This window comes from Liolophura sinensis, chromosome 10 (assembly GCF_032854445.1).
Source record: "Liolophura sinensis isolate JHLJ2023 chromosome 10, CUHK_Ljap_v2, whole genome shotgun sequence".
In the NCBI taxonomy this organism is placed as follows: domain Eukaryota; kingdom Metazoa; phylum Mollusca; class Polyplacophora; order Chitonida; family Chitonidae; genus Liolophura; species Liolophura sinensis.
In genome coordinates, this window is record NC_088304.1 from 2,560,889 (window position 1) to 2,587,493 (window position 26,605).

Here is a 26,605-nt window from a genome sequence, read left to right on the forward strand (position 1 = left end):
ATGACTGAAAGAGTCAAGTTACATGTACATATATGTTCTAGACGACTGAATTAAAAACAGAATAAAACAGGGAGTACCACGTATGCCAGATTATATTTAATGTTCATAAAATACCGTCATCGCATTAATAGAGGTTAAATACAAATTAAAGATGATTGTTATTTTAGTACTGGTCGAACAAAAACTCCGTTGTAGATAAGAAGAAAATTCATCGATAATATTGCATAATTTATTCCCATATTTCAAAATCTATAGTTGCTTTTTCTTCTTTCATTTAACCCAGAACTGCGGAAATACAGCTGAGTTGGTCGAACGGCAGTTCAATATTATTGGTTGATATACCTGAAGGCCTAACATTTAACGTGACCACGGTACATTTTCACTAAAGCTGCATGTAGAGAGGAATCCATCGAAATAAACCTTGTTCAGGTTGGTCGAAGACTCAAATCTTAATACCCCTTGTGTATCGTGCACATTCAAAAAGCCCAAAACAGTCTTTTGACGACATTTTATTAAATTAGATGCCAGTATTTGATACCAGTGGTGGTGAATAAATTTCTTGCAGAAGTCCAGTAAGGTTCGTATTTGATAAATTTAGCTACCCAACCTTAGTTAAATCTTGTGGAGAGGTAATGCCAGGTAAAAGTTCAGCAATAACTTCATTCAGTATTCAGAGAATTGCCATCACCCCCTCACCACTGCCCTCCCCCATCCCTCCCCTCTTTAAAATGAAACACAACACCGTTTGCTACACACCACCATCATCAGACGGGGCTTCTCATTTTATAAAGCATACCAACGCTTCTCCAACAGCCACCATAAAACATCCCTTCTTGAGTCTGCTTAAGGCCTTCAGCTATTCTACAGACTACATATTTATAACAGTATATAATAATACCTCATTGCTTTTCTGCAGACTACCTATTTATAACATTATATAATAATACATCTTGCTATTCTAAAGACTACCCATATATAACAGTATATAATAATATCTCATTGCTATTGTAAATTGACAAGTAAATAATGCTACCCTTGTATACACAATGGCTAAATTTAAATATATGCAAAATAAATCATTTCCATCATATGGCCTGTAAATCATGATTAAATGTAATCTTTCCAGGATTGCAAATTTTACCCTTCATTATCTCTTCCGCCATCTTGGTCAGTAACAGTCTATCACATTTCCCGGACGTCGTCTACTTCCCTATAAGTAATCTTCCAGGTTTAAGACTTCTGAGTTTTACCCTTAATGATCTCTTCGGCCATCTTGGTCAGTGACAGTCTATCACATTTCCCGGACGTCGTCTTTGGAAAAGAGTCCATGAGCAGGAAATGTCCTGGCATGTAACCAAGACCATCTGGAGCAAGAGACGGTCTGAAGGTGTCTTCTGCACGCCGCTTGATATCTTCTGTGGTTATGCGTGCGTCTGGTGTGAGCGTAATACAAGCGCAAATCTCCTGGTGCAATATGTCGTCATCCACACCAACAACAACAACTTCCTCAATCTCTTCAAAGTTTTCCTGAATCTTCCTCTCCACGAATGAGGGAAAAATTTTCACCGAAGCCCGTTTAAGCATTTCAGTCTTCCTACCTATGATGACGATTCGTCCGTCTTGGTGCATTAGTGCTACATCTCCGGTATGGTACCAACCGTCTTCGTCCACAATAGGCGCTCTGGAACCGTCAAGGTAGACATAAGCTTTGGCACATGCTGGTCCACGCAAACAAAGTTCCCCCTGTGTTTCCACACAGACGACTTCACCTTTTTCATCCACCACTCTAACTTCGCAGCCAGAGCAGGGGTACCCAGCTGTACCGAGTTCAAAGCCCAGCGCTGTTGCTACCTTCAAACTGATGAAATGCAAACATTCAGAAGAGCCGTAGGCGGAGACGACGGAATCAGAAACTCGTAGCAAACTGTCTACAAACTTCGCACTCACCCTTTGTCCTGCGGCTAGCGAGGTGGAGAGAAACGGCATCCTGTTTAACAGATCAGGTCTTCTCTGTAAGCTGTTTAGTCTATATTCCATCAGTAAAGCAGCATCTGGGCGTTCAGAAGATAAAACGTTCACGAAGAACTCATCGTCTGACTCTGAGTTGACTTTCGCCTTGATGTAGACTGTAGTCAACCCGATACCAAGGTACATAATTGGTTGGCCGCCCATCCAAGACATCGGTCTGTCGTTAGCAATGATTGTGTCCTCTTCGAACTCACAAAAATCTCCCACTGAATACGCTCCCGCTAGGATTGAGGCATGGGTGTGCACAACGAGCTTAGGCATTCCACTACTACCAGAGGTCAACACCATCATCGCTTCGTCGTCGGCGTGTACTTCGGGAAGGTCAACATCTGGAACCTGGTTGTCCTCTGTCAAACCGAAGAGGTCAAAGGTCGTTATCTTATCTTTATGGTCCTGAAATGTTGTCAGGATGACGCTACGATGATGAGCCTTGCAAAGGTCTCCTTTAGATTGCTTCAATTCTGTTACAGTTGCCACGCATCCTATCCCTTTGGCGATCTTTGTAAATTCTTTCTCATCGAAGGATGGCGAGTTGATAACAGTGCCACCGGTCATGTTTATACCGAAATAAGTTATGGTCCAGTTTGTCGGTGTGTCCACAAGTATGGCTACTTTGTCACCTGCTCTGATGCCATGTCTGACAAAATGTCGGGCCAACCAGTCGGACTTGTCTGCCACTTGTTTCCTTGTCAAGGTATCCCTGGGTTGTCCGGCTTGTCTGAAGACAAACGCCATTTTGTCTGGGTTGGCCTTCGCCAGCTCTCGTATTCTGTCCGGAATTGTGCGAGGTAAGTCGAACACTGCCGAGGGCATCTGGATGTAGCTCATCTTGAGGTCGCCATATCCATGTTTCTCCATGTCTGGTTCCCTGGAATAGAAATGCAAAGGAAGAAAGAGTTGATATTCTTTTGTTTAGGTGGAAATTAACGGTGTTTGGAACTGAACATTGTGTGCTAGTAGGCTTTGAATTAGCCGCCCAAACTTCCTGCTAAGTGTGTGCTTGGGGAAGCCAAAGGTATATTGCCTTATTTTTTCTCTGGCGTTATATACTATAGTAGTATATTACGTCAAAAGCGTGTCTGATTACAGACGAGAATGAGGGGGGATCCCCTAAGTATACTATGCTATACTATAATAGACTATGCTATAATATACTACACTATATTACACTATAATACTATGCTGTATGGTATGGCATGGCATATCATGGCATGGCATGGCATATCATGGCATGACATGGCATATCATGGTATCTGGTCGGCTTGTAGAGTTGAGTGTTGAACTGTGGCGCGCCAAAACGGACCAGTGGGTGGGTTGGATTGTCCCAATTGGGTTTCGTTTAGTTACCTGATTAGTGCATGCATGCTTTTGCATTAATATATGGCCAATACACGAGTAATGCCTCCACGTCTCCATCATACCTTCGCCACATACACCTTAATAATGCCATCTACACGTCCACGCAAATTACTGGTGTCCGACGCCTTAGAAGTGGTAGGCAGCAAGAGGACCATTTGTTATAGCCTACCGTGTGGTAGCAGTACGCCAAACTCCGTATGTTGGACTCGGCGCGCACGACCTTGTCTGACCGGGACTGGGAATGCTTTGTTCAAACCTAAACTGTGGGCAACGTACGATGCGGAGCGGGACAAGTGGATGCCCCGACGCAACCACTACGACTTTGACAAACGCACTCCGGGGCTCTTCAAAGATCAATAGCTTGTGTTCGAAGTGTTGTTATGGCGAGGGGTCGAATAGCAAAAACAAACTCTTCTGCACAGGCGTTAGTGCGCGGAGATTTAGACAAGGACGTATACCTCTTCGTGTTGCGCAACCATCAAAGTGCGAGTGGAGTGAACGAAGGAATGCGCATGCGGGGAAACAGCGTGTTTTCCTACACGCAGCAGAAAGGCGGTTTGACTTAATCTTAAGTGAAGAGTAAAGTACTGCCGGACGGTGTAAGCACCACTTACCTGGACAGCTGACCTGACTGCCACCGACTTTTGTACTATGATATTATGTGTTGCAGTGAAGGCGAAATAAATGCAAGTGAAACACACTGTATGCGAATGTCATCTCATTGACCATTCATTCATGGAATGAGGTTAATACGCCTAGAACAGGCAAACACGGAAAGTTATTACCACCAACTGGTTGGTTGAGTGATAAAAACACCAGGGCTGGGCCTGGTCCGCCCAGTCGAACACCATGACAACGTGACGCCCTCTATCCCGCTGGGTTAAGTAATACACGCAACACTGCCCGTACACAGCCGTGTCCAGACGCTGCCGCCGATCATTCCACGTTCAGTGGTGTGTTCTCCGGTTGAGCCAAGCGGTAATATCAGCATGGATGGGTGACAGTCCGTAAGAATCAAACTATTCTCCCTGGAGACGGAGTGCGTTCGGGCAAACGTCAGTGAAGACGCCCACCCAGTGTTGCCCGAAGCGGAGCCACTCGGCGAAGGAGGTGGTCCTGAGTGTAGACATCCCCGCACCTCCAACACTCACACGCACGGTGTCCGTGTCCGCCTGTACGGCGCGTCGCCTGTTGCGCCGTGTCTATGGTATTTAAGTGGCAAAGTCACAGAGTACGTTTCGGCTTTCCACCAACAGGTGGCCCTGTGATCGTCGTGGAATTTGGGTGTCAAGTCGAAACAAAGCAGCGCCCTGTCATTGGCGAACGTGGTGCGGAGGATGTTGTTCCATTCGTCGTGGAACACCATTTCCCGTGTTGGTAAAGAGGTTCATGTACGTTACGACGAAATTCACGTTATCAAAGTCGGGTGTCAGGGGCTTGGCAGAAATTTGACGCCCGCCGACATGCAAGACAAGTGTTAAGAAAGTACGTCAGATGCAAGCAAGGGTCGCTCCCTGACATAACACAAGCACTAAACTGTCCCCACACTCACCCAGTTACTGCGCGCGACTTGACGTCACAGCAGCCAGACGATAGCGAAGCGATAGTTTTGAGAGTACGGAGATCCACTCTTCAGGTGAAGTGACTTACATTTTCTTTCGCTAACTGACGCACAAGATTTTGGATACTTTGATACATGTGCATTTAATGTTGCTTGATCATTTTTCGGCGCGACGTAACCAGACGGGCACATGCAAATCAGGTCATACAATAACACAGGACGCAGTCAAAGACTATAATCATATACGGCATTTATCTGTTATAAATGTAAACAAAGCATTTACTGAAGTGTACCCTATACATATTTCTTCAGTTTTCATTAGTTAGATCCACCGTTGTTCTTGTTATTTCTTTGATAACTGTGAAAAATTAAAGCCTTCAAAATCTCCGTTGTAGATCATGACGTCACTCCACGCTCATGAATATGAACGAGCTGATCTATTCGATGTTTGTTGATAAATGATTTCATGTATTTTGCTGTGGAAAAATATGCTGCACTGAATTTATGAGAAATCAGTAGACCTGGGTTAGCATGTTTACAAAGTTGGAATGGCATAAGTAGTCACTTGTATTCAAGAGAATACAGTGTTTGTTAAGAAAAAATCTCCGTAGTAGTTGTTAACTTCATTACTTTCCGACCAGCAACGAAGTTTGTGTGGAAGTGCTGGAAATGGAAAGCGTTTTTATCGTAGATCCCGTTCAAGGTCGTGTTGCTCTCGCATCCCTCGAACAAACCCAAAAACAGGTTTTGCTCGTTGATGAGTGTGTGGCCTTTGGGCATGGGGACATACTTGGCCAGCAAGTGACGGATGCGGTGCTTGGCAGGGGCTTTGTCCAACAACAAGGCAAACGGGTCCTTCAATGGGGTGAGGCGGATGCGGTCGGTCACGTTTTTGAGCAGGTGACAGCGTTGCGGGAATATGTCGCAGTGAAGGCGGTCCAGTATGTCTACCGACCGATTTCGGCAATGAGGTGCAGTCTTTTGGAAACGACTGGTCCTTTCATCCATCCTGTCATCCTGTACTTCCCTTTCTTGTTCACCAGCTGCAACAGAGGCACCAGCGTGTCTTCCACCACAGGTGGCTGGACAATGTCCGTGTACACGTACAGCGTTATTGTAGTCGCTTGTAAATCTTCGGCCCCGACGTGTATCAGATCCGCCGTCCCCATTATCCAGCGGTACGACAAATTCAAAAGCTGCTGCAGATGCGGGCTGAAACCGAGCCCCAATTGTTTCCGAAAGCGTTTGGCGTATTTCCGCTGCACATCATCGAAACTGGAGGGGATGTTCGTGTCGGTCAACAAGCCTGTCAGGGCCTTGGCGAGCGCGTTGGGCGATGGGTAATAACCTTCTGGTGAGGTTAACTTGTGCTTAGCGCGGTGCGGATCGTCTTTGGAATCTATGACATACCGCACTCCGCATTGCTGCACGTTGAACCAGGTGAGGGGCTACCGTATTTCTTCCAACCCACATTCCCAGCAGTCACGCAAATGCATGGGCTGTGGCAGGTTCGTGGTGAAATGTACCAAGCTATTATTGAGGAAGTAGCGGAGAGAGTTGTTACTGGATAGCGTCACGTAAAACATGCTGGTGGGATGATTTCCTCTTTCCACCCCGCGCGGTATTTAATACGGACTCCACTTCCGCGAAGGAGCGATGGCTGGAGACGGAGTCCCGGTCGCCGCTGTTGTCGCCGCGTGGGTCGGCGTGGTGTGGTGCCGGGGGTGGTAGTAGTGGTGGTGGTGCTGAGTAGCCGAGACTGGGCGGGCAGAAATCGTGGTGTGGAGGATTTTCTAGGCCGGGGTGGTGTGCCCCTCTTTCCCCGCACCCACACACGGCAGCGATCGCTCGATCGCTCGGTGTCGACTACCTATGTCCGGCTGCGTACCCAGTCTCGCGGGATGTTAATGGCTCTCAGCCTGAAGGTGAAGTCCTCCAGACCCGTGAGTTGGAAGTGTTGTCTTTTATACAATGGTCGTAGACCAAGTCGATCATGTTACGGTCGGGGACGGTCTTTCCATGGAAGGTAAGTTCTCCCCGGTCAGTCCACCCGCTGGTGGGGCTTTGTTTGACTTCTTTTACAACGCTCCCGTCGAGCAGGCTCGTCTGCCATTGGCTGTCCATACCCCATACCACGACCCGTGGGTCGTGGGTGTTCCCCGGGCTCTTCGCGGTTATTATTTCTTCTTTTCTGATGCCCATTGATGCAGTCAGAATTTCCCATTCCTACCTTTAGCAGTTTCTTGTAATTGCTGTCATTGGACGCTTCCTTTTCCTATCACCATCTTTGTCTTTCCTGCGTGAAGAATAAAGAGCTAATGGTTTTGTCGAACAGGCAAACAAGATCTTGCAGATATCGGCAACAGTTAATGCCGGTTACAGTGCTGTTTACTATTCAGTGTGCTGCATGGCACAGTATAATATCCAGGTAGGGTGGTAACGTTACCCCGCCCGCAACAATGGGCTGGTCGTGTAGCTTGTGGACAATTAACAAGACGTTAGTAAGGAGATCCACAGTCCATTTCGTGTCTGGGCGCTGTTGCTGGGCCCAGGTGAGCGGGTCAGAGGAGTGCACTCATGTCAGCCCGCCTCCCCACGCGATGCACGGCCGACAGAACGGCGGACAGTCAGACCGGTGTGTCTCGACTCCGGAGACTTAGTCTATACTACACTACAGTATACTTATACTACACCATACTTGCACTATACTACACTATGCCACACTACACTATACTTGTACAATATACACTACACTATAGCTGTGCTATACTAAACTACACTACAGTTGTACTTTGCTATATTATACTTATACTACACTATACTACACTACACTATACTATACTTGTACTGTACGACACTAAACCACACTACACTACAGTTGTACTATACTACACTACACTACATTCCACTACACTATAGTTGTTCTATACTATACTACACAATACGGCGGAAAACACCGATCAAATAAATAAATATACTACACTGCACTACACTATACCTATACTACACTATACAACACTAAACTATACCTATACCATGCTACATTACACTACACTACACTGAACTATGCGTAAACTATACTATTCTACACTACACTACACTACGCTACACTACACTACACTACGCTACATTACAATACACTACACTTCACTATACTTATACTACACTACACTACACTACACTACACTACACTACACTACATAATACCTATACTTTACTACACTATAGTTGTACTATACTATAATACACTACAAAACACTATACCTATACTATACTACACTACACTACTCAACAATACACTACAGTACACTATACCTATACTACACCACACTACGCCGCGCCGCGCCGCGCCGCGCCGCGCCACGCCATGCCACGCTGCGCTGCACTGCACTGCACTACACTACACTTACACTACACTACACTACACTACACTACACTACACTACACTATACTTATACTCTACTAAACCAGTGAAGTACACCAGAGTACAGTGTAGCGCAGTGTAGTGTAGTACATACTGTGGCCTAGTGTTGTGTAGTCTGTGATGTTACACAGTACAGTGTGTTATGCAGTGTTGGCTGTTTTCAGTATACTACACACTATAGTATAAATATAGTACAGTATACTGTATGGTATAGTATACTCTATAGTATTTTTAGTATAGTGCTTTTTGCTACTGTTTGTTATTTGTTACAGTATACGTCAATGTTTTGTACGATAGGGACAAGGAGAGGTAATCCTTGGGGATTACAAAACATGGCTTGGAGCGTGGAGTTATATATGCACTTTTGTGAACCTCTCCTATATATTTTTTGTGAATTTCCTCTATACAGGCCAACATAGAGCGCGCGTAACAGAAGAGACTAATGTATGATATAGGATTTTGGATGTGCACCAAATGTAAAGTTGATCAGTGGTGGCATTACTTAGATGTATGTCGTGTTGGAACCAAATGGCTCCCGTTGTAATATACACCGAGTGCATGTATAAGACAAATGGTGTCCATACTGGTACATTTGTATATGTTATTATACACCTAAGTGTCCAGCGCCTAATATATTATGTAGTAAACACAACTGTCCAATATTTTTAATATATTGGATAGTTGTAACTGTGACGTCACACATACGGACTACTTTTCGTTTGTCAACAAGCAGACGACACAGCACGATGTTCGTCCATGCTCGTCCTGAAAAATCTGTCTCCGGACAGTCCGTTCTACTTTACACCAATTCTCGAATGTCGCCTCAAACCTGATGCAGCTGTGTGGTATTACTCCTCTCCAATGTGAGAGCATACTTTGGGAGAGATAATAAAGAGGGCAGCCGAGGCTGCTGGGCTGAAAGACCGGAAAACTAATCACTCGGTCCAAAACTCAAAATTCAACTCCACAAGCCGACCAGACAGTGTACCATGCTATAAAAAAAGGCCACTAAACTGACAACAAGCACATCGAATTTCTCCACGAACTGGATTGCTGTTCTACACATGGCTGTAAAAAGAGGTCGTCGCAAGCTCAACTTTGCAGACGACTTGGCTCCCAGGGAGGCGTGGATTTATAGCACAAGGCGAAAGGATGTTGTACAGACCAAACCAGTTTTATCTGCTCTCGTTGTTTCACAGCTGAAAGCTACGAGAAGAACGCAGCTAAATTTCCACAATGGTATCTGCACATAGTTGTTACAAAATACTATTAACTGAACTGAAACTGATGGATAGTACATTTGTGTAGGCTGACGCCCACTTCCACACCGTACAAGTACTTATATTATACACGACGATAAGCATAGCTTATACGGAATGACAATAACATGTACCTGTAGTTGTCATCGCATATATGTATGACTTTAGAATCACCAGGAGAATAGAATGGACATGCTTGGTCAAAATTCAAATTCAACGTTTGAAAATTGGGAATCTGAAGTCTGGCTAGATTTGTCCGTGTCATAAATCGGAACTTCAACGTCGTCCACCTTGGGCTCAAATTGATGCGGCAGCATATTTTCTTATATGTAGTTAGATTTCATATAAAAAATGACATCGCTTTGATACGAATTTTCATGTTATTTAAGCCGGCTGGATTGGGTTGGCCATCTGTAACGAATCTGGCTGAACCGCTCCAAGCGGCCGGCTGGAGATCGGCTAGGGCGTTACATCTATTGTTTTTGAAGGATTTAAAGTCATTATTACGTTTCTCAGAAGCCCTCCAAGTAGCATACTATTTAAACAGGTTATAATCTTTATAATTAGGACAAGTAGCTAAATCTAAACACTAATCCTTCAACACTGACAGCCTTGTCGTTTCAAATACGAGTCAAAATTAGGAAAATGTTATGCGTTTCCACATCAGAATGAAACTGAACTTCCAAACTCAGAAAAAAGAGGTCTCCATTCAAAATCAACTGAAAATCCTTTCTATACGAAAAATCTCATTAAATATATATATTTTTTCTTATAAAATATCATATCAAGGTAACCTTTCATTGATTTATTTACAGCCTCACTGACGAGCATATTCTGTTTACCAGGCCCACACAGAAGAGCTTGGGTTAGTCGTTTTTTTGCGACAAACTTGCCGAGCTGAGGTCGTATTCTGTTTATCCCAGAGACCCCAGACCCCACAGGTGTAAACAGGACAGGTGCACAATGTTTGACAAACATTCAAACTTTTCAAACAGGGGCTTATGCGTTTTACAAGGACGTGTATAAGCTGATGACTGCTTTGCTGTTCCGCTATATAATGATTGTCAAATAGGCCTTTTTGTATTTAGATGGGTACTCCTGGCCGTTTTTGTGTACATTTGTTGTTAAGTAACGACCTTGCTCGAGATAGGGTTTGCTCTTAATCCACTGGCAAAAGATAAACGGTGGAAATAGCACTAGTTTGACATTTGAATTGGATGTCATGACTATAATATATCGACGTTCGTTGTAAGGTCTTCAAGCAAGCTACGGATGGTCGTGGATTTCCGTGGGCATTGCCCAATTTCCTCGCATCATAATGCTGTCCGCGGTCGTCTGTCGTATAGGTGAAATGTTCCATCAAATAAATAAAAAAATATATAAATAAATATTACACATCCTTGTAATATATAATACCTTCTCACATCGTTGGAAACTAAAGGCCCATTCCTTCTTACAGTTCTGTTCAGTATTTATGTATCATTTCTGACATATTCATTTGGGAATTTGTATTTAACTTTGCTTTTGGAAATCTTTCTTGGAATTATAAACATTAAATACCCTTTCATGGTTTACGAGCAGTGAACGATTGTCGGACAAACTGACCTTCATATTTTCGCTAACCAGAGTTCTCATTTCTGCCACTACTTTACCATAACAGTAAATGTTTTTATGGCTATGTTTTTTTAGCTGATGACAAAAATCTAGGTGATAACTCTATTAGAAAAGCCTTTGACACACACCAGACTCTTTGTCTTCCTTCAACCATTTTGACAGATCAGTCTTTATGGATTTCAGAGAAAGCGATCAAATATGCGACATTCTGTCTCAACATAACAATAACAATTATCTGACTAACCACAAATGTTAACTTCATGGAAATCAGAATAAATCCATTACCTTATTCTCCCAATGTCTGGTTCAGTCGGCTCGATCCGCTAAAGTGTGAACACTTTTATTACCGTTACCAGTCCTAGAATCTCTAACTCGTCTGATCTGGATGCATCTGGTCTAACTTCATAAACATATATTACTTTCAGCATTGAGAAATGCAAAGTCTGGATACAAGTTAAGTAAAAGATGCATCAATTATTGCTCAGACACGCCTGGTCACTATACCATTAACGGTTTGTGCGTGCGTGCGTGCTTGGGGTTTAACGTCGTACTCAACAATTTTTCAGTCATATGACAACGAAGGAATCATTTTGGTGCATGTACGTGTAATGTGCCACCTTGTTGCAGGACGGATTTCCACCGCTCTTTTATTTAGTGCTGCTTCACTGAGACGACTTACCGAAAGCAAGTAAGCCACCCCGCCCGAGCCATTATACTGATACGGGTCAACCAGTCGTTGCACTAGCCCCTTCATGCTTCCTGTTTGAAAGTCTTACGTGTGACTCGATCAAGGAGTGATCCTTGATCTACCGGTCCCGAAACGGACGCTCTACCAACTGTGCTATCCGGGTCGGTTGAACAGTTTGTCATCTGTCTGACAGTTTTCAGCCCACGGTCTCTCGCCACGATGCACTGAAAGCCAATAGGCTTAAATGCTCGTTTCATGTACTGCTATCGGTCTGTCATCTTCTATCCTTCAATCCAGAAATGCCACGTCCATTTGTCCGTCATAATCCGTCTACTCCAACAGCGTCCTTCCGTCCGTCTGTCAACGTGTTTCCACGTCTGTCCTTCCGTCTGTCTGTCATCCTGTTTCCCTCTGTTTACCATTGATTGTCCATCTGTCCGTCATCACTCATATACTTGCTCCACAGCGTCCTTCCGTCTGTCTCTCATCGTGTTTCCTTTTGTTGACCATTGGTTGCGGTCCATTTATCCGTCATCATCCATCTTCTTGTCCCAGAGCGTACTTCCGCCTGTTCGTCATCGTAGTTCCGTCTGTTTACCGTGATTTTCCCTTTGTCCATCATCATCCATCTACTTGTCCTTACACACCAGTCCCGATAGCTCAGTTGGCAGTGCGTCCGCTTCGAGTGGGCGGTAGATCCAGGATCAATCCAGGGTGAGGTTACATCTCAGGCCTAAGCTCCTTCATCATCATATAACTGAAAAAAATGTTAAGTTCTAGGTAAAACCTTAAGCACTCACTCACTCAGTCCTTCCCTCCACCATTGTCCTTAAACGTTGTTCTATATTTTCATCATTACATTTGCTTTTCACCTGCACATTATTATTTTTTATCATCTTTTGCCAGGTAAATATTGTAAGAGACATGTCTTACTTCACTGGTGTTATCAGATAAAGCATGTTATAAATACTTACTGCAAGAGTAAGCTTACTCATTCCATGTGGGGTCTGCATTCTTCCTGCTGGTGACCTTCGACTTTCTTAGTTTTGCATCTCCCAAACCTACTTTTTAGTCTAATCACGACCATTACCTTTTTCTTGCGATGACATATGAACTGAATTTAAAACATTGTGCATTCTGTTACATATAATACTGTACTCTTCATCTTTTTAATGCAAAGTCATACAACTATCAACTAACCATTCTGGCCGTAATCAAATAGACTTTAACTTATCTAATCACAGCTAAATAATGCGACGGCTCGCCATGTCATGTGAAAAGACAATACTGTGGTCTTAAACAGTGGCCATACTTCTTGTGGTCATTAAACTACTGTTTTCCCGCGCAAATTCTTTAAAGACTGCTGTCAGTTCATTACGAGGTGCCGTTTCCAACCGCAGTATAGAGCCTAGGAACACAGCTCTTGCGACCGAAGCACTAAATACCACAGAAATTGGACGATTGTAGCAGGGATACTACAAAGTTTTGACTACAGATATATAATCCAATGTTCCTCTTGCTCTTTGGACAATAATAAAGGCGATGTCACAGAGTAGCCTATTTCCTTTCTTAAAACATGTTATCAAACCATATGCTCGCCATTTCGCCAGCATATAAGGTTAAGATTAAATAAATCTGAAGGATATCTTGGCTCCGACATCTGTAGTTTACGGTCTCAGATTGCAGCCCATGACCTCCGGGGTCAAGGCCACTGTTAATGATAACGCGGGATGGAATCCAGCCAACCCCGATGATAGTGCACGGGCTCGGTATAAAGATTTGTGGGTATTTGGCTAGTTGCTGAAATTGCCTCCTCCCGTGATTTCCTCAGCTGTGTCATTGAAATGAACAACTTAATCCTTAGCTAACAACTGTCAACATAATTTCACCATCTTGTTTATTTATTTCGTTCTTGATTTAGGCAATATTCAAGAAATTGCCACATATCGCCATGACGTGTCCCTCATTTGCGTTCAGAAAACACTGTTTAGATACTCTAAATGCTGGTTTCTGTCTGACCATATGCTCATACAGTCAACCGAATGAGAAAAGCCAGTTCCATACATAATTTTATGTCTGTGGTTAATATATAGAGAGTAGAAAGCAAACAGTTACATTTCTCTCCCGTTTTTTTTATTTCGGAAAATAAAGATAGGTATATGTTGTTCATCACATATGCTAATCATGCGAAAAAAGTAAAACTGTGTCTTCATGATACATTTACAACAATACGATTAAAAAGAGCAGACAAAATGTCCTAAAACTGATAAGATGATTTTTGTCACCCAACTGGTCGGAATAGTAAAGCATTCCACATACTTCTAACTGGTCAAATTGACGTCGCCCAAGCACATGACATTTATCCAAAACTGTTTGTGGGGTGCAGAAGAAACAACTGCTGACTGCTTTTACAAGCCTCCATCCTAACTTCCTCCTTTAAAATCATTCTTATTTTGTCCGATGGCTTTGTTATTTTAACGTTGTTTCAGAAATTGGCATTCGTCATAAGGCCCAAAATGGAAAGCAGGCCACTTTGCGTTACCCGTCCGGAAAATGAATTATCGGTGTAATTTAACTGGCCAAAACAAAAAAACCTGCGGAGATAAGACAGTCTAAATCTACGCCTTGAAACGGACATTCGTATACCAGCTGTCAACCATAACCGCAAGGCCAATTTCTGATTAACAAAGAAACCAAGAATGTAATGCTACTTTAAATACAAATCAAAGATGATTGTTATTTTAGTACTGGTCGAACAAAAACTCCGTTGTAGATAAGAAGAAAATACATCGATAATATTGCAGAATATATTCCCATATTTCAAAATCTATAGTTGCTTTTTCTTCTTTCATTTAACCCAGAACTGTGGAAATATAGCTGAGTTGGTCGAACGGCAGTTCAATATTATTGGTTGATATACCTGAAGGCCTAACATTTAACGTGACCACGGTACATTTTCACTAAAGCTGCATGTAGAGAGGAATCCATCGAAATAAACAGGTTGGTTCAGGTTGGTCGAAGACTCAAATCTTAATATCCTTGTGTATCGTGCACATTCAAAAAGCCCAAAACAGTCTTTTTACCACATTTTATTAAATTAGATGCCAGTATTTGATACCAGTGGTGGTCAATAAATTTCTTGCAGAAGTCCAGTAAGGTTCGTATTTGATGAATTTAGCTACCCAATCTTGGTTAAATCTTGTGGAGAGGTAATGCTTGGTAAAAGTTCAGCAATAACTTCATTCAGTATTCAGAGAATTGCCATTACCCTCTCACCACTGCCCTCCCCTCTTTAAAATGAAACACACCACCGTTTGCTACACACCACCATCATCAGACAGGGCTTCTCATTTTATAAAGCATAGCCAACGCTTCTCCAACAGCCACCATAAAACACCCCTTCTTGAGTCTGCTTAAGGCCTTCAGTTATTCTACAGACTACATATTTATAACAGTATATAATAATACATCATTGCTATTCTACAGATTACCTATTTAAAACATTATATAATAATACATCTTGCTATTCTAAAGACTACCCATATATAACAGTATATAATAATATTTCATCGCTAGTGTAAATTGACAAGTAAATAATGCTACCCTTGTATACACAATGGCTACATTTAAATATATGCAAAATAAATCATTTCCATCATATGGCCTGTAAATCATGATTAAATGTAATCCTTCCAGGATTGCAAATTTTACCCTTCATTATCTCTTCCGCCATCTTGGTAAGTAATAGTCTATTACATTTCCCGGACGTCGTCTACTTGCCTACAAATAATCTTCCAGGTTTAAGACTTCTGAGTTTTACCCTTAATGATCTCTTCGGCCATCTTGGTCAGTGACAGTCTATCACATTTCCCGGACGTCGTCTTTGGAAAAGAGTCCATGAGCAGGAAATGTCCTGGCATGTAACCAAGATAATCTGGCGCAAGAGACGGTCTGAAGATGTTCTCTGCACGCCGCTTGATATCTTCTGCGGTTATGCGTGTGTCTGGTGTGAGCGTAATACAAGCGCAAACCTCCTGGTGCAATATGTCGTCATCCACACCAACAACAACAACTTCCTCAATCTCTTCAAAGTTTTCCTGAATCTTCCTCTCCACGAATGAGGGAAAAATTTTCACCGAAGCCTGTTTAAGCATTTCAGTCTTCCTACCTATGATGACGATTCGTCCGTCTTGGTGCATTAGTGCTACATCTCCGGTATGGTACCAACCGTCTTCGTCCACAATAGACGCTCTGGAACCGTCAAGGTAGACATGAGCTTTGGCACATGCCGGTCCACGCAAACAGAGTTCCCCCTGTGTTTCCACACAGACGACTTCACCTTTTTCATCCACCACTCTAACTTCGCAGCCAGAGCAGGGGTACCCAGCTGTACCGAGTTCAAAGCCCAGCGCTGTTGCTACCTTCAAACCGATGAAATGCAAACATTCAGAAGAGCCGTAGGCGGAGACGACGGACTCTGAAACTCGTAGCAAACTATCTACAAACCTTGCACTCACCCTTTGTCCTGCGGCTATCGAGGTGGAGAGAAACGGCATCCTGTCTAACAGATCAGGTCTTCTCTGTAAGCTGTTTAGTCTATATTCCATCAGTAAAGCAGCATCTGGTCGTTCAGAAGATAAAACGTTCACGAAGAACTCATCGTCTGACTCTGAGTTGACTTTCGCCTTGATGTAGACTGTAGTCAACCCGATACCAAGGTACAACATTGGTTGGCCGCCTATCCAAGACATCGGTCTGTCGTTAGCAACGATTGTGTCTTCTTCCAACTCCCAAAAATCTCCCATTGAATACGCTCCCGCTAGGATTGAGGCATGGGTGTGCACAACGAGCTTAGGCATTCCACTACTACCAGAGGTCAACACCATCATCGCTTCGTCGTCGGCGTGTACTTCGGGAAGGTCAACATCTGGAACCTGGTTGTCCTCTGTCAAACCGAAGAGGTCAAAGGTCGTTATCTTATCTTTATGGTCCTGGAATGTTGTCAGGATGACGCTACGATGATGAGCCTTGCAAAGGTCTCCTTTAGGTTGCTTCAATTCTGTTACAGTTGCCACGCATCCTATCCCTTTGGCGATCTTTGTAAATTCTTTCTCATCGAAGGATGGCGAGTTGATAACAGTGCCACCGGTCATGTTTATACCGAAATAAGTTATGGTCCAGTTTGTCGGTGTGTCCACAAGTATGGCTACTTTGTCACCTGCTCTGATGCCATGTCTGACAAAATGTCGGGCCAACCAGTCGGACTTGTATGCCACTTGTTTCCTTGTCAAGGTATCCCTGGGTTGTCCGGCTTGTCTGAAGACAAACGCCATTTTGTCTGGGTTGGCCTTCGCCAGCTCTCGTATTCTGTCCGGAATTGTGCGAGTTAAGTCGAACACTGCCGAGGGCGTCTGGATGTAGCTCATCTTGAGGTTGCCATATCCATGTTTCTCCATGTCTGGTTCCCTGGAATAGAAATGCAAAGGAAGAAAGAGTTGATATTCTTTTGTTTAGGTGAAAATTAACGGTGTTTGGAACTGAACATTGTGTGCTAGTAGGCTTTGAATTAGCCGCCCAAACTTCCTGCTAAGTGTGTGCTTGAGGAAGCGTGCGTATATATATACCGAAGGTATATTGCCTTATTTTTTCTCTGGGGTTATATACTATAATAGTATATTACGTCAAAAGCGTGTCTGATTACAGACGAGAATGAGGGGGGATCCCCTAAGTATACTATGCTATACTATAATAGACTATGCTATAATATACTACACTATATTACACTATAATACTATGCTGTATGACATGGCATGGCATATCATGGCAAGTCATGGTGTCTGGTCGGCTTGTAGAGTTGAGTGTTGAACTGCGGCGCGCCAAAACGGATCAGTGGGTGGGTTGGATTGTCCCAATTGGGTTTCGTTTAGTCACCTAATTAGTGCATGCATGCTTTTGCATTAATATATGGCCAATACACGAGTAATGCCTCCACGTCTCCATCATACCTTTACCACATACATCTTAATAATACCATCTACACGTCCAAAATTCTATGATGAACATTAGTTTCATTTGTTCAGCGCACAACATAATACAAAATGATATATAGGAAACGTCCACAGAAAGTGCATATGTCACTCCATACACCAAGCCACGATCTATAATCCAAAGGATCACCTCTCCTTGTCTCTATCTTCATACTTTTGAAGTATACTGCAACAAACAACAACCAGTAACAAACACCATACTCTATTCTACTCTACTCTGTTATACTATGCTATGCTATGCTATAGAGCGTACTGTACTGTACTATACTATGCGGTCTACTAAATAGCAGCCAACACTGCAAAACACACTGTACTATATAACAACACAACACTACATACTACACTACATTGCGCTGCACTGCACTCTGATATACTTCGCTGGTGTGATGTAGTGTAGTGTAATATGTGGCCTGTCATGGTGTGGTGCAGTATAACGCAGTACACTGCCTACACATCTACGGCACATGACGCTGCAGTCAGGCTGTGACCATATCGGTGCCGGCCTGGGTGTCCGGCGTTCTGGCGGCCGTGCATCCAGGTAGGGAGTCGGGTTGACATGAGTGCACTCCTCATCCAGCTCCCGCACCAATGCCCCGCTCACCTGGGCCTAACAACAGCGCCCCGACAAGAAATGGACAGGGGATCTCCTGACTAACGTGTTGTTTATTGTTCAAAAGCTACACGATTTGCCCATCGGTGCGAGCGGGTCAATGTTTCCACCCTACCTGGATGTGGGGGACTGCATGTGTTAGTGAAAGGGAGTCATGGAGCTTTTAGGGGCCGTTTGTGTTTGCTTCGATGTTTGGCCGATATTACCACTGAGCTTATCTACAGGCTGTAGAGATGGAGCCCAGGCATTTCCGCGGGGCTCTCTCAGTACGCTGGACACGGTGGATTGTCTACTCGACAGGAACATTACAATGAACCAGTTCGTCCAGTGGAGAGCTTTTACTCGACTAAGCTCTTCCATCGCAGTCCGCAGCGTCATTCTACCAACACGCAGTTGAGCCTTCACGATCATCATTTCAGCTATCTCAAGGGCCCAACTCGTCACGACCAATCCTGCACGTACGAAGTGTGCTATTGTTGGGAAATTCCAGCTACGTCAAAACCGTGATAAACCAAGACCTACACGTAGTTGTAAAAGTCTGTGGCCTGGCGAAGGCACGCAAGTTACTGGTGTCCGACGCCTTAGAAGTGGTAGGCAGCAAGAGGACCATTTGTTATAACCTACCGTGTGGTAGCAGTACGCCAAACTCCGTATGTTGGACTCGGCGCGCACGACCTTGTCTGACCGGGACTGGGAATGCTTTGTTCAAACCTAAACTGTGGGCAACGTACGATGCGGAGCGGGACAAGTGAATGCCCCGACGCAACCACTACGACTTTGACAAACGCACTCCGGGGCTCTTCAAAGATCAATAGCTTGTGTTCGAAGATATACTGTTGTTACGGCGAGGGGTCGAATAGCAAAGACAAACTCTTCTGCACAGGCGTTAGTGTGCGGAGGTGTAGACAATGACGTATACCTCTTCATGTTGCGCAACCATCAAAGTGCGAGTGGAGTGAACCAAGGAATGCGCATGCGGGGAAACAGCGTGTTTTCCTACACGCAGCAGAAAGGCGGTTTGACTTAATCTTAAGTGAAGCATAAAGTATTGCCGGACGGTGTGAGCACCACTTACCTGGACAGCTGACCTGACTGCCACCAACTTTTGTACTATGACATTATGTGTTGCAGTGAAGGCGAAATAAATGCAAGTGAAACACACTGTATGCGAATGTCATCTGACCATTCATTAATGGAAAGAGGTAAATACGACTAGAACAGGTAAACACGGAAAGTTATTACCACCAACTGGTTGGTTGAGTGATAAAAACACCAGGGCTGGGCCTAGTCCGCCCAGTCGAACACCATGACGACGTGACGCCCTCGATCCCGCTGGGTTAAGTAATACACGCAACACTGCCCGCACACAGCCGTGACCACACGCAGGCGCCGATCATTCCACGTTCAATGGTGTGTTTTCCGGTTGAGCCAAGCGGTAATATCAGCATGGATGGGTGACAGTCCGTAAGAATCAAAGTATTCTCCCTGGAGGCGGGTTGGGTTCGGGCAAACGTCAATGAAGACACCCACACAGTGTTGCCCGAGGCGGAGCCACTCGGCGAAGAAGGTGGTCCTGAGAGTGTGAGTCAACACACGCTCGGTGTCCGTGTCCGCCTGTACGGCGCGTAGCATGTTGCGCCGTGTCTATGGTATTTAAGTGGCAAAGTCACAGAGAACGTTTCGGCTTTCCGCCAATAATTTGGCAAACCGCATCTCCAGACGCAAATCCCCTTTCTGGACCAGGTGGTCTTGTGATCGTCCTGGATCGTCCAGACAGGCACTTGCAAATCAGATCACACAATAACACAGGGCGCAGTCAAAGACTGTACTCATATAAGGCATTTATCTGATATAAATGTAAACAAAGCATTTATAGTAGTGTACCCTATAAATATTTCTTCAGTTTTCATTAGTTAGATTGACCATTGGTCTTGTTATTTCTTTGATAACTGTGGAAAATTAAAGCCTTCGAAATCTTCGTTGTAGATCATGACGTCACTCATCACTCATGAATATGAATGAGCTGATCTATTCGATGTTTATTGATAAATGATTTTATGTAATTTGCTGTAGAAAAATATGCTGAATAGAATTGATGAGAAATCTGTAGACCTGGGTTAGCATGTTTACAAAGTTGGAATGGCATAATTAGTCATATATTGTATTCTTTTATATTATGTAAGAGAAAACGTTACATGTTTGTAATATTACATACCAAACGTTACCGATGTTGTTTGTGTTAATGTGTTTGTATTGCATAGTACACTGACACAGTGTTTATTTCATCAGTTTGATCATTTGTGATACGATCATTAAAGCTATTTTATCTCTTTCTTTTTTACAGAACACACGCGTATTCAAGAGAATACAGTGTTTGTTAAGAAAAAATCTCCGTAGTAGTTGTTAACTTCATTACTTTCCGACCATGATTTCTAAAGAGTGGGAATTCTGAGGAGGAGAATTCCCAGGAACTTTCGACCCCTGTAGTGTGGTGAAAGTACTGAAGTTCAGACAGAGACACGATGAGTGAGCAAGAAGCCAGTGACAGTGAGCAACTAGATGGCCCACATGGGCAAGAAACCAACGAAGTGAGTGATACAGGAGCGGTAATTGAAACCGCACAGGCCAGTGGCGGCAATCATGTTTCTGACGAAGAAGCTGTCATCAAAAACAGAAGGAAACAGCTACGTAACAAATTCACCAGGGCAATCAATAGAGGGTCCATCAGTGACAGAGAGGACAACAGACGACGGCTAATGAAGGAAATGCAAGGCATTCGGCAACTATATGAAGCCGCGGGCGAAACACACAGTGAGCTGTATGACTTTGTAGCAGATGGAGAAACCAGAACTCTTGACCAGTGGGAGGCAAACTTAGCAAATGACTTCTATGACATTGAGATAGCAGTAGAGGACTATTTAAAAACTTTGGGTCCAGCTGATCACCAGATACCATCTGCTAGAGTTCACCACAGAGTAGTTACAAGAGGCTTGAGTGAAAGGGATAATGTTAATCATTTACCTGTATTAAATCAGGCCTGTAGCTTACATGTCACAAGAACAGGGAAATGTACAATTACAAGGTGTACAAGTGGCACAATCCGGTCATGAAATAGGGGCTAAAAGTCAAGTTTCTGGGGCTAGCAGTCTGGGGTCAGAATCAGTCATGGGGATAGCAGACAACACATTGTCTACAAATCAAACAAGTAATAATGATGAAAATCAAAGAGAGACCACATTGGGAAAACCCTTTGATAACTGGATAGATGAGCTTGTTGAATTTCAAGCCACAAATGTTACAGCTAAAAATTCACAAAACATGTCAATTGCAGATGCACTCAATTAGTTAGAAGCCAACCGGGACATCCCTGCAATTGAGCTTTCAAAGTTTAGCGGTAGCCCCCTAGATTACGTTGAATTTACATAGAAATTCAAGATACACATACGTGACAAGCAAAATATTACTGATGACATGAGAATGATTAAGTTAAAAATGCATGTTACCAGAGAGTCAGAGCGTGCCACATCAGGCTTGGGATCAGTGGGGATTATGTATGTCACCGCCTTGAAGCTGATCAAAGATCAGTTCGGTCAAAAAAGCGTTATCGCGTGCGGATGTTAATCGGCTAACAAAAGCTGCAAAGATCGCGGCGAGCGACAGGCAAGCGTTGCGCCATTTTTCCATCGACATCAATAATTCCTTGACCATGTTGCAACAGATGAAACATTTCGCGGATCGGTTGAAGTTTAACCAGTTTGAAACAATTCAAGCGCCTAACTGTTTCTGCCCAGCGACGGCGATGTCACCAGACGATAAGCCACCACTTGACTTGTTTGAATCCTCCTGTACTAAGAATGGAAATCGTTTTGTTATTGGTCTGCCTTGGAAGCGAGACCCATCATGTCTAGCAGACAACTACGACTTGGCAAGAAGACGACTCCTGTCCCTGGAGAGCAGCCTGCAGTGGAATGAGTCAAAAGCAAGCCTGTATGACAAGGCGATCATGGAGTGTGAAAATAAAGGGTGGGCAAAAAAGGTGAGTGAGGAAGAAACAAAATCTGACGAAGACAGGCCTGTGTATTACCTTCCTCACCATGGCGTGTACAGACCGGATAAAGTGAGTACACTACTGCGCATGGTTTTCGACCCAACGTGTCAGTTCAGAGGATTAATTCTATACTTTTAAAGGGACCTTGCTTCACTGGCAATCTCTTTGCAGTTCTCCTCCGATTTCGAGAAGTTCATGTCGCTTTCGCAGGGGATATTTCAAAAATGTCCTTCAGATATGCTTGCCAGAAGCAGATACACACGTTCATCGTTTCCTATGGCGAAACATGGACACAACTAGAGAGCCTGATGTGTACAGGTTGATGAGAGTCACGTTCGGAGACAAACCGTCTCCAGATATGGCGAGTCTCGTTATGTTGAAAATCGCCAAGGAGAGCGAAGAGAAACTTCCACATGCTGCCACAATTCTTGGCAGAGACAGATATATGGACGACCTGATCTATTGTTGCACCACACAAGAAGAAGCCGTTCAACGGACGGCAGAAGTAGACCAAGCTTTAGCTACAGGTAGCTATGAAATAAAGAGGTGGATTCTCTCAGCTGAAAAGTCCAATTCGTCAGTCTTGCGTGATAGGACTGTATCAGATGCAGAAGACAGTTCGGAGGATGCAAAACCCGAGGTTAGCATTGATGAGGAAGACGTGAAAACCTTGGGTGTTTGCTGGAATCCGTCTACGGACACAATCAAGTTCGTAGTCAACAACATCAATACGGATCGGTTGACTAAGATGGCAATATTATCTAAGATCTCTACACTGTTTGATCCTATCGGATTAGTTTCAGTCGTGACTATCAAGGCAAGAATTGCCATGCAAGACATCTGGCGATGTAAACACCTGGATTGGGATGATTCTCTTCCTCCAGAAATGGTGAGAACATGGGAGCAGATCTTTCTAGAACTCAAACAACTAGACGGAGAACGATTTCCAAGATGTCTGAAACCAACTGATGCAGCTGGTGCACCTGAGATGCACATATTCGAGTGGGTAAGCATAGGGTGCAGTAGCGTATTTGAGATGGCCGACAGAATGTTGGGTGGACATTCGTCTCATTTCGGCAAAGGCACGTGTTGCGACTCTTAGGCATACGACAGCTCCTCGCTTGGAGCTTATGGCTGCTTTTGTGACGTCTGGATTGGGCAAGACTATATTTGAGGAATTCAAAGTCAAGCCAGCTTCCGTTGTATTCTGGTCAGACTCGCAAATAGTTTTGCATTGGTTGTAGTCTGAATCAATAAAATTGAAAGTTTTCGTAGGTGTGCGGGTGGCTGAGATACAGTCTACGTGGGACGCCAGTAGATGGCGATTTATGCCAACAGAGCTAAACCCAATGGATGATCTGAGTCGAGGTATCTCCGTTGATAAAATGAAAGGTCGATTGAAGCACGGACCAGACTTCCTGAGAAGGCCCGAAAACGAGTGGCTGGGAATGGCAGCTATCAACGTAACTGACGATCCTGAAACAAAAAGGTGCACAACTGTAGGGACAGTCGTCAGAGAGGGCCCAATCATTGCTTATGCAAATTACTCGAGCTGGCAGAAATTGGTTAGAGTAACAGCATCCGGCCTTCAGATTTTCTAGGCCGGGGTGGTGTGTCCCTCTTTCCCCGCACTCACACACGGCAGCGATCGCTCGATCGACTCACCATGTCCGGCTGCATACCCAGTCTCTCGAAATGTTAATGGCCCTCAGTCTGCAGGTGAAGTCCTCCAGACCCGTGAGTTGGAAATGTTGTCTTTCATACAATGGTCGTAGACCAAGTCGATCATGTTACGGTCGGGGACGGTCTTTCCACGGAAGGTAAGTTCTCCGCAGTCCGTCCACCCGCTGGTGGGGCTTTGTTTGACTTCTTTGGCAACGCTCCCGTCGAGCAGACTCGGCTGCCATTGGCTGTCCATACCCCGTACCACGACTCGGTTACGAGCGTAGCACCGTCGAGCGGACCGACACGCGTGCCAGACTCACTTTGAGTCCTTGTTGATGAGCTGCGTTGAGCAAGGGCTGGGCGCCGCTGTATGCTACCAGGCTGTCGGGCTCATAGTGCATGGAGAATGACATCTAAAGGGTCTTGGTCGCTGCTTGTGAGAGTGCTCTAAGCCCGCCTCCCCCTCTGCTGCTGCCGGCAAGGTGGCTGGCGGCCGGTGCGAGGCATGGTCCCATGTCGTCCCTGCGTGTGTCTGATGATAAATATAGGTGTGGTCTGGCGGAATGCACGGTCGAGAGTGTGTTGACACCAAGACAGCGTATTTTTTAGGATTCGAATCCCAGTGTTGTCGAGTTGGGAGACGGTCTTGTCCCCTCCCCACTGCGCTGTGTGACTCAGAAGCTAGCCAGCCAATCAGCACGGCCACACCCTATGTACGGCCGCCAGAACGGCACACAAAAAGGCCGGCACCGGCGCGCTCAGCAGCCTGACAGCCGCTTTATGTGCCGTAGGTGTGTAGGCTGTGTACTACGTTGAACTGCAGCAAACCACAACACGCCACATACTTTACTACACCATACTACACTAAACTTCACTACACTATACTTAGACTGTACTATACTACATACTATTCTATACTATACATAGTATATTATATACTATGTATTATTTATACTAAATACTATACTATAGTACACTATGTTCCATACAATACTATATAATATACTATACGACTACTATACTATACTGTGCGACTGGTATACTGTACTGTACTATACACTATACTATACACTGTACTATACTATACTACACTATACTATATACTATACTATATTGTACTACACTATACTACACTTTACCATACTACACTATACTACACTACACTAAACTGCACTACACTACCCTACACTATACTACACTACACCATACTACAGTATACTAAACATTATGCTGTGCTGTGCTATGGTATGTTATGCCATGCCATGTCAAGCCACGCCATGCCATGCCATGCTATGCTATGCTATGCTTTGTTATGCTATGTTACACTATACGATACTATTATATTATACTACACATCAATAACGCATCCCCCGTGCGCCTCGACCGTACGTGCGAAGGCCCGCAGCAACCTGCGGATGGTCGTGGGTGTCCCCCGGGCTCGTCGCGGTTATTATTTCTTCTTTTCTGATGCCCATTGCTGCAGTCAGAATTTCCCATTCCTACCTTTAGCAGTTTCTTGTACTTGCTGTCATTGGACGCTTCCTTTTCCTATCACCATCTTTGTCTCTCCTGCGTGAAGAATAAAGAGCTAATGGTTTTGTCGAACAGGCAAACAAGATCTTGCAGATATCGGCAACAGTTAATGCCGGTTACAGTGCTGTTTGCTATTCAGTGTGCTGCATGGCACAGTATAATATCCAGGTAGGGTGGTAACGTTACCCCGCCCGCAACAATGGGCTGGTCGTGTAGCTTGTGGACAATTAACAAGACGTTAGTAAGGAGATCCACAGTCCATTTCGTGTCTGGGCGCTGTTGCTGGGCCCAGGTGAGCGGGTCAGAGGAGTGCACTCATGTCAGCCCGCCTCCCCACGCGATGCACGGCCGACAGAACGGCGGACACTCAGACCGGTGTGTCTCGACTCCGGACACTTACTCTATACTACACTACAGTATACTTATACTACACCATACTTGCACTATACTACACTATGCCACACTACACTATACTTGTACAATATACACTACACTATAGCTGTGCTATACTACACTACACTACAGTTGTACTATGCTATATTATACTTATACTACACTATACTACACTACACTATATTATACTTGTACTGTACGACACTAAACCACACTACACTACAGTTGTACTATACTACACTACACTACATTCCACTACATTATAGTTGTTCTATACTATACTACACAATACGGCGAAAAACACCAATCAAATAAATAAATATACTACACTGCACCACACTATACCTATACTACACTACACAACACTAAACTATAC

At 44.1% G+C, this 26,605-nt stretch overlaps 2 protein-coding genes across 2 annotated transcripts; both read right to left on the minus strand.

Annotated features, from left to right (window-relative positions):
• Positions 1-1,230: 1,230 nt before the first annotated feature.
• On the minus strand, positions 1,231-2,886 carry LOC135476386 (medium-chain fatty-acid--CoA ligase-like). The gene has a single exon (XM_064756392.1). It carries the CDS (start codon positions 2,884-2,886, stop codon positions 1,231-1,233), a length of 1,656 nt encoding a protein of 551 aa, XP_064612462.1.
• A 12,847-nt stretch (positions 2,887-15,733) lies between these two features.
• Positions 15,734-17,389, minus strand: LOC135476391 (uncharacterized). The gene has a single exon (XM_064756398.1). It carries the CDS (start codon positions 17,387-17,389, stop codon positions 15,734-15,736), a length of 1,656 nt encoding a protein of 551 aa, XP_064612468.1.
• Between the last annotated feature and the right edge of the window lie 9,216 nt (positions 17,390-26,605).

Bases quoted from the DNA above. Each gene is read 5' to 3' on its own strand.
- LOC135476386 (XM_064756392.1), bottom strand. From the start codon at position 2,886: ATGGAGAAACATGGATATGGCGACCTCAAGATGAGCTACATCCAGATG.
- LOC135476391 (XM_064756398.1), bottom strand. From the start codon at position 17,389: ATGGAGAAACATGGATATGGCAACCTCAAGATGAGCTACATCCAGACG.